This window comes from Catharus ustulatus, chromosome 16, assembly GCF_009819885.2.
Source record: "Catharus ustulatus isolate bCatUst1 chromosome 16, bCatUst1.pri.v2, whole genome shotgun sequence".
Lineage (NCBI taxonomy): Eukaryota > Metazoa > Chordata > Aves > Passeriformes > Turdidae > Catharus > Catharus ustulatus.
The window spans coordinates 8,627,847-8,637,149 of record NC_046236.1 but is presented as its reverse complement, the minus strand read 5'-3'; the positions used below and the strand labels follow the sequence as shown (position 1 = coordinate 8,637,149).

The following is a 9,303-nucleotide window of genomic DNA, read 5'->3' as shown; positions in this document are numbered from 1 at the left end:
GCTCCCTGCCCCTCAGCGCCCCCGGCCCCTCAGCGCTCCCCGGCCCGTCAGTGCTCCCTGCCCTCAGCGCTCCCCGGCCCCTCAGCGCCCCCGGCCCTCACCCGCCAGGGGTCGGCTCTCAGCGCTCCCCGGCCCTCAGCGCTCCCCCTGCCCCTCAGCGCCCCCGGCCCTCACCCGCCAGGGGTCGGCTCTCAGCGCTCCCCGGCCCCTAAGCGCTCCCTGCCCCTCAGCGCTCTCGGCCCTCACCCGCCAGGGGCCGCGCCCTCACCGCCCCCGGCCTCTCAGCGCTCCCTGTCCTCACCCACCAGGGGGCGCCCCTCGTTCCCATGGCAACCAGGACGCGGGTTTTGATTGACAGCTGCGCTGTCCAGTGCGGCGGCGGCGCGGGGCCAATCGGAATCGTGACAGGGCGGGAGCGCGGCGCGCGGTGATGACGTGTGCTGAGCGCCATGGCGGCGGCCGCGGGTCCGGCTCTGCGGTGCTCGCTGTTACAGCGCCGGCCCCTCCGCTGCGGGCCGGGTACGGGCTCGGCTCGGCTCCGCTCCCTGCCCGCCCCTCAGGCCCCCGCGCCGCCGCCCGGGGCCGCCTCAGGCCGGTCGGCTCCGCGGGTGGGAGCGTGCACCCGCCCGTCCCGGACGGGGACCGGGCGGCGGCGGAGCTCGCGTCACCTTTGTCTCTCCGACAGGTCTGCGGCCTGTGCCCGGCGGGGGAGCTTCCCTCAGGCCGTGCAGCACGCGGGTGGCACAGGACGGCATCAACAAGCCCGTCATAGACCGCATCATCCGCGTGGACCATGCGGGGGAGTACGGGGCGAACCGCATCTATGCGGGGCAAATGGCCGTGCTGGGCAGGTCCAGCGTGGGGCCCGTCATCCAGGTGAGCGCGCCTAGGAGCGATCCCCGTGCTTCTGCTTAATGTGAATTTGATTAACGGCAGCCAGGTGACGCTGAAACATCGTAGCCAGGTTATTCTAAGCACTTCCAGACGTGCAGGTTTATACAGAATGGTGGGAGTACTTGGTAAGCGAGTTACCTCGCTACGATTAGTGTAGTGTTGTCCTATTTTTCAAATGTTTTTATGTTACCTTCTTACAGTTATCCTCATCTCTCCTTTTTATAACGATTTGCATCTGCCTTTCTGCACCATTTTTTCTCTGTGGTGTTACAGTGTTACAGTATTGCCTTAGCTATCGCATCATGGGTGGCCTGAGCTGTTCTGGTTTTTATTAGTTTTGTTAGAAATGTTTACCTCTTGTGGTTTTATGCTTTTCTTTGATCTGTCTCTTTTGCAGCAAATGTGGAATCAAGAAAAAGACCACCTGAAAAAGTTCAATGAGCTCATGGTTGCATATAGAGTCCGACCTACTGTTCTATTGCCTTTCTGGAATGTAGCAGGTTTTGTTTTAGGTGAGTTCATATAATCACTATTGTTACTGTTTTATAAAGTCTTCAGTTGTGTTAAATTATTTGTTTTGCATCAGATTTAATTGTATTCATATGTCTGATATCCCAATCCCAGGGGCTGGAAGTGCTTTACTTGGAAAGAAGGGTGCCATGGCTTGCACAGTGGCTGTGGAAGAGAGTATATCAGAGCACTACAACAACCAGATCCGAACTCTCATAGAGGAGGATCCAGAAAAATACAAAGAACTACTGCAGGTATTTAACCATGACTTAAAAGTAGTTTCAACAAATTGATTGAATTATCTAATACGATTTAGTCTTTTAAAAATAATAGGCTTTTAGAATTTACAGTGGATCTTTTTCTCTGACACTTAGAATGCTGAAGTCAACAGAAACTATTAAAAGGATGCTTTTTCCTTCAGCAGCACTAAATTGATCAAGCACCAAAATTAATACATATGATGGATTATTTCAGCATGCTTTCAGTAATGCAGTGTTCCCTTTTCAAGTGGAAGAATTATACTTTAAGTTTGATTAATTGAAAGGAAAGGTCTAGAGGGGAAACAAATGAGGAAATATTGATTGCACAGTAGCTGTGTTGCCATTCCCTGAAGGCATTCAACAATCTTCACATGCTCCTTAACCTGTAGGGCCCAGAGCTGCACACAGTGCTCAGGGTGAGCTTGAGATGATCCCTCCTCCAGCCCCTCTGCCCATGCTGTGTTTGATACACCCCAGGGTGGGGTTTGCCCTCCTGGCACTGCTAGCACCCAGTTCATGTGCTAGTCCTGGATGCTCTTAGTGTGTGTAAGGAGCTGATGTTCATCAGCTCTATGAGAAAATAATTTCCCAAGCATTTTAGGTATCAAATTTAGACACATTCCTGTAAGGTGGTTGTGGGAGGTTGAGCTGTTTCCACAGGCAGCATGGGGAACTGGTTCATTTCCAGCCTTGCTGGCCACCACTGTGTTCAATTGTGCATAGTGTAACATAGCAAAATCTCATTATTCCAATGTAGCCTATTGTCACAGAAATTGTATCTGAAATAACCCTGGTTGTGCTGAGATGCACCAGGGAAATACCACCCCTGAAGACAATGATAAAATAAGTAGAGATGGTGCAAAATAAAGAGAAAAATCCAGGCACTGAGTTTATTCACAGTGCCAATATGAGGAGAGCTAGCAAGGACACCAAAAGCAATGCAAACCTCTTGGGCAGGGACAGTGCCCAGGTGTCTGTGAGTGCTCAGCTCTTCATTAAACAATCCTGGTCATCTGCAGGAGAAAATCCTCTAAACCTTTTTGCCTAGCTGAAAAATTAGAAAACAAACAATTGTTCTGTGGAGTATGCTAGAATGGACAAAAGCCTGGTTAGCTTACAGGGGAACACCCTTACTGACTGGCAAGGCAGGGACCTTAATTCCTGTATTCAAATTGTCAGAATACTGTGTGGGGGTGTGAAACTAGTCAGTGTTAAAAGTTACTGTGACAATAGATTTTTTTGAAATGGTGAAAAATGCAGTGATTCATTAAACAACAGCTTGAACTTAAAGGCCCCTTTGGAGACCACTAGAAGAACTTCAGGTTCGGGGAATGCTGTAAATAATTCCCTCCTTGCTGAATAGGAGGTTCAGATCTTTGAGAAGTGCACACAATGGACAATAGCATCCAGTTTTGTGTACTGGCTGCCTTGATTTCTCTGCAAAGTGGCTCAGTAAGTGCTGTTTTTCAAGGTAATAAAGCAATTCCGGGATGATGAGCAGGAGCACCACGACATCGGGCTTGAGCACGATGCAGAAGCTGTGAGTACAATGTTGACTAATTGATGTCAGTGAGCATGTAGATGTGCTGCTCTTGCCTTCCTTACTTAGAGATTGGGATGTGGCTCTCTGAGAAGCAGAAAATAAGGCTCTTGATACTCTTTCCTTGCATGTTATAACCTTCATTTTTCTAGAACAGAACTGAATCTGTTGAAATTAATATCAAGTGTTCCAGTGTTTTGGTTTTTTTTTCTAAGAGGTGTCCTCTGCAAATGTTTAGATTTTCTTTTAATTTCAGTTTAAATTAAATATTTTTGAAGTTAGGCTTATAAGTGCTATCCATGCATATATTCCCAGTGCTGGGAACTGGAGGCATCATCTTATTAGGAAGTATGAAATACTGAACTAAATTCTGTGCTCCCTTGGATACTCTATGGGGAATGTGTGAATTCTCTCCTATTTTTTCTCTTGACTTACATTTCTTGAGAAATGGAAATATTCTGAAAAGCTGATAAATTTTAATTTAATTTTCTCTATGATGGATTAGACTGCAACTACAGGTGGGATTTTCTTGGCATGCGTGTGTTTTTACTTTGATTTTTTTTTAATAGTGCTTACTTATCACAGTGTGGTTCAAGCAAAACACTTCAGTAGATGTATTTAATATTTTCTTCTTTTTACAGACACCAGCTTATTCTGTTTTGAAGACAACCATACAACTTGGATGCAAAGCTGCAATATTTTTATCAGAAAGAATTTAGTTACATTTTCCATAATAATTATGGCAATAAATTGTGACATAAAAGCATATGGAAATTGTGGAAGACTCAGCTATTTTATTCAGCCTTTTAAATCTTTCTGCACTAAGCACTTGATTCAGCCATCCTTTGTCACACTGATATAGATATTAAAAAATATCTATAACTAAAGTCAGTTGAGCTAAATATGAATAAAGGTGGCAGAATTGAGTCTGTGTGAACTAGACCTCCCTATTCAGAGACTGTTCACAAGGTGGCAGCAAAATATGTATGTACCTGGTTTATATGTGCAATGTTTGTGTATGGATGCACACACATGGAAATGATAAATATATTCTCTGTTGCCTTCAAATTTATGTGACTTGAAATAAGCTGGAGCAGCTCATTTTAAAATAATTAGTACTGACAAAAAAAGAATATTTTTTCTGTTTTCAGGGTGAGTGAAGTAATAATAAGTATTTATTTTCATCCATCTTGAATAAAAATTGGTATTATAAGACCAGTTTTACTTAAAAACTTCTTTGTGTTTTGGGGTGGGCTTTTTTTCAGGCACATTTCACAATTCTTTAAGTAAAATTTTACTTACTATGGGGTTCTTTTTGTCTTGTGGTGGGAATATTTTTGTTATTGTTTCATATTTTCTTGGGTTGGTTTGGTTTGCATTTTCTTTTACCTGAGCATGTAAGGAATTGACACCTGCCATAAAGCAGGTGGAGAGAGCAACTTGGAGCACTGTGGAATTGCATTCAATATTCTGTTAAAGCTTTTAATTCTTAAAGAATATTATTTACCCTTTTTTTTGGTGAAGGAGCTTAGGCAGAAGGTTAATTCTTAATATAGAGCAATTCCTATTCTGTATGATTTTGTTATGATTGTCACTTTGTATGTTCTTTAAAATTAATATCTCTCAAACTCTTGCAAGTTTAAGACTTAGACTCAAACTAGTGATGTTATTTACTTTGTTCAATCAAAGTAGCATTGGTTCTCTGTCTGTGACTGGTTTGCACACACACTGGAATAACTTGACTGGTTTGCACACCCTCTGGAATAACTTGACTGGGGGAACTCAAAGCTAAATCACAGATTCTCATGGACTGCATAATCAGAAGGTAACTCTATGGGAGTCTCAGTTGACTTGCCTGAGCCCCAGGCAGTTGTGAACAGAACATGAAAACTCAAGTTTACTAAAGGTCCATCTTTTTACACTAATGCAGTATCTTCCCTAATTTGACGAATTCTCTGAACAAAACTATCAGATTTCTTGCCTTAATTTCTCTATAGTATTCAATATGCATGTGGAAAATTCCCAGGGAATTTGGAGGAAAGAGGAATCAGCACAAAAGAATTACTGAAGTGGTTAGAGGGGTAACAAGCGGTGCTGGAAGCCTGTGCAGTGCAGCTGTGTAAGTCATGGGCTTTAGTAATTGAGTAAAAGAAGGAGAAAAGATTCCTTGATGAATAGTCCATTGTAAAGTCCTTGATACCAGGGGCAGCATGGGATGGCATCTTTTATAAGCCCACAATTGCAGAGGAAGGAGGGCAGGGCATGGTGTATTGTGACTGAAAGCTGCACACTGCATGCCCATACATAGATTGGTCTTGTGACATAAACTGGAAACTGAACCAGACAGTTCCTGATCTTTTAGCCATTACATCAGGGTTGAGAGCTAAACAAGGCATCTGTGGGAGTTTACTAGACAGTTGGTACTCAGCTGAAGCCTTGTATTCTCCAAGGCTGTGGTTGCAGAGGTTCTCTGAAGATGTCTGCAGTGGTGTTCAGTGGCAGGATTGGCTTGTGACAGAGACATGCTCTTGTGATTGTCCAAGATGTGGGTGGCCCCTGAGATCATCACACTCTGCTCACTTGGGGCAACAGCTTTTAAGAGACAAATCTCATGTTAAATGTATTTCATTTGGGCAAGGGCTTGGAACATCAAATACCAAGAAATTGCCATGTGAGGCCTGTGTTTGGTCATATCTGCTGTAATTGAAAGTGCTCATAGAGAGTTCTTTGTCCTCAGCAGCTGAACACATCCTGCACATTTGAGAAGGATATCAGACAGTAACACTGTCTCCAGCTGCAAGCATGAAATGTGAACTGAGAGATCAAATCTTTATGCTCCTGAGCAGGATTGGTTCGTTCTCTAATGGAGCAGCAGATTTTTACCCTTCCATTAAAGTGTGGGTGGGCTGTTCTGCCACTTCTGAAGTTTGTGCATTTTCCTGCTCACTGGCAGTTTACTCTTTTGTTGTTGTTTTACATAGAAAATGGAGTTGCTTTTCATTTTTCTTATGGAAAAGAGACTTTTGTTTAAAAACCTGTTTCAGATTTTGAAAGCTAAAAAAAGTGGTAAAAGGTTACAAAAGAACAAGAGGTGCTTAGTGCTGTACAATTCTATTGTACAGCTGCTGCAAGGCTATAGTTACTTTTTTATGTTGAGGCAGAACTGAACTGAGTAATACCAGCCATCCCAGTAGGGATTAATGGCAGGCAGAGGCCAAAGTATATTGCTTATACAAGTCTGTTATCATAGTGATCCTCAATGAACTCTGGTTGTGTTGACAGAGGAAGGGGAGCTTGGATCAGAGAGGCTGTGAAATGCTGCATTTTCACAACAGGGAGTGGAGAAGATGACAGGGTCTTCACTGTGCCTTTGAGTTTTGTGGCTTCCTTGTAAATGATAAAATACACACATAATTTGTGTTTTATAATATGCAGTGAGATGAAATCCTTCCCCTCATAGTAAGGAGGTCTTTTGTAGCTCTTGTGATAATCCAGGGCTTGATCCCAATTTTTTCCCTGCAGAAGCAGTTGCATTTTTCAGTGAGGAGGAGCAGCAGGTACCCATCTGTGTGTGTGCAGGGCTATAGGGCTGTTACCTGCTCTTTGAACAGCATCTCACCTCTTGCTGGTTTCTCCTGCAGTCCGTGCTGGGGATGACCTGGCCCCTGTTCTCCAAAGCTGCTCTGAGTCAGAGATAAAGGTAATGGTGTGCTTGTAGGCGAGTGACAGATGGTGCAATCTCTGTGCTGAGCACTGGGGCTCTTTCTAGAGCAGGATCTCTGCACTGTGTCTGCAGGCACTGCAGAGGGCACGTGTGATGCCTCAGACGTGCAGCTCTGGCTGTGCCAGGACACGTTTCAGCAGCAGCCAGGCAGAAATCAAAGCCCCGTGGCTGGGATTAATGAGGTGATGCTGACACAGGCTGAAATGGACTTTTGTCAAGGGTGTGTAGTGATAGGACAAGGGTTTATGGCTTTATGGTGATAGAGGGCAGGTGTAGCTTAGATAGAAGAAAGAAATTCTTCACTGTGAGGGTGGTGAGGCTCTGGCACAGGTTTCCACAGAAGCTGTGGCTGCCCCATCCCTGGGAGTGTCCAAGGCCAGGATGGATGGGGCTATGGAAGGTGTCTCTGCCCATGGCAGAGGGCTGTGGAATGAGGTGAACTTTAAGGTCTCTTCCAACCCAACCCAAACCACTCTCTGATTCTGTTATTTATGATGCAAATTGTGTAAAATGAGACTTACAGGATTGTTTGGCAGAGAGCTAAATCGTTGTCTGGATTGAGCTTCATTTTTTTCTGGAGTAAATCTGTGTGGCCCACTTAAACACCCAGAGCTAGGCTTGTGATCAGCTGAGGATGTGCCATACAGTCCCTGTGCTGGGGATGACATGGATTGTACATCTCTATTTGTTCTTAGTATTACAGGAGTTATTTCATCTATGTGCATCTACCTTGTAACTCGACTTCAGGGAGGATATAATTTCAAATGGCAGTCATTTTTTTGTCACTAGCTTCAAAGTTGTGGCATGTCACTTGCATTGGATTTTGCATCATTTTTTTAGCTTGGGAGGCTTAAAGAGCTAAAGCAAAAATATTGGTCAATTTAAAGGAGAAATCTGTGTTATAAGGGAGGAGATTGTTTAAAGGTACTACCATTTTTCTATTTGTTACTTCAGTTTTCATTGACATGAAAAATCTAAATGGATTTAGGAGAATGACAGCAGCTTTGCAATTGACTGTGTTAGAATGAAAATTCAAGTTGTTAGGTGCTTTCAATAAATGCAGCCTCCTGCTCACTTCAGGTGTTTTATGCTACAGTTTTGCAGAGCAGAAGGTGGTACCTCTGTGTCCAGAAATTCAGCTTATGGCAGCAGCAGTGTTTCACTGTGTTAGGATGCAGATTAATACACCTATGCTGATGTTTTTAAAAATGGGGTTTTTTTGCTTCTGAAGTTCTTTGTCTCTCACACTCTGGCCATGGCACTGCCTCTACTTGTGCTTGTTCTTAGCTGGAAGTAAATGATGTTCTGATGGAAGCCCAGGAGTCATGCAGTGTTACTTGGAAAGGAGCTCTGGAGGTCATCTTGTCCAGCCTCCTGCTAGAAGCAGGACTGCAGCCAGCACTAAAACAGGTCAGCCATGATTTCTTTCTAGACAGGTGATGAAAACCTCCAAGGACAGAAATTTCACAGCCTCCATGGGCAGCCTGGTGTCCTGCATTACCCTACCTGTGGCACTTATTTTTTTCCTGATATCTATCCTGAACCTTCCAAGACTGTTGCTGCTGCTGCTTTTTATGTCATGTAGCATCATGGAGAAGAATTTTCCTCTGCTGTCTTGGTAAATACCCCTTGAGTAGTTTTAGGCAAGTATTAGATCATCCAGATTAGCTCTCCTTGCAATCCCTGGTTCCTCAACTGGCACAGAGGGAAGGCAGGGAGGGATGCATCTCATGACTGCCTTGACAGTCTCATTGTCTGCTTAAGACCTCAGGCTTCATATGTCTTCTTTCCTTGCAGGTATTTTCCACCCAACTGTTTGTATGTCAGTGATTTGTTTGCAGTACTACTTGTGCCAGATGAGGTACAATGGGATGGATTGATTGATTTTATGGTACAGGAGGACATGTGTAGCCCAAGATATTAATGAAAGCAAGTCATGCATACACTGGGTGGTTTTCATATTTAAAATACCTTTTCTGGACTGTAATAAAAAGATTATTTCTGGCACTAAAACTGCTTTTCTGTTTTCTCTGTGGCTACTGGCCAGCCACCTGCCTGGGCAGTCCAGGTCAGAGCAGAGACAGCAGTAGATGAGGGGGATTTGAATTTTCTTGCAGGTATTTTTGAAGACAAGCTCTGCCAGCAGTGTTTTAGCAAGCTATCAAGAATTCATCCCAATCATGTGGCTTGAGGGCACCTCTATAGTCAGAGGCTGCTAACTGTATGTAAGTGGATAAAATGTTTAGTAGAGTGAAAAGCCTTTGCTTATAGGTGCAGACAGATGTGCACTGTCAAGGCAGATGACTCAGTCCTGTTGATTTTTGTTGCTATCTCTGGATTAAAGTGAGCTTCCTTTTTAAGCAGTAGCCTATGCC

General features: G+C 44.1%; 1 protein-coding gene across 1 annotated transcript; it reads left to right on the top strand.

The window, feature by feature from the left end:
- Positions 1–434: 434 nt before the first annotated feature.
- COQ7 (coenzyme Q7, hydroxylase) lies at positions 435–4,141 on the top strand. The gene is made up of 6 exons (XM_033074617.2): positions 435–519; positions 686–876; positions 1,292–1,406; positions 1,519–1,658; positions 3,136–3,204; positions 3,846–4,141. The coding sequence occupies exons 1-6, from the start codon at positions 450–452 to the stop codon at positions 3,921–3,923; spliced, it is 663 nt and encodes a 220-aa protein (XP_032930508.1). The 5' UTR covers positions 435–449; the 3' UTR covers positions 3,924–4,141.
- The last annotated feature ends 5,162 nt before the right edge of the window (positions 4,142–9,303 follow it).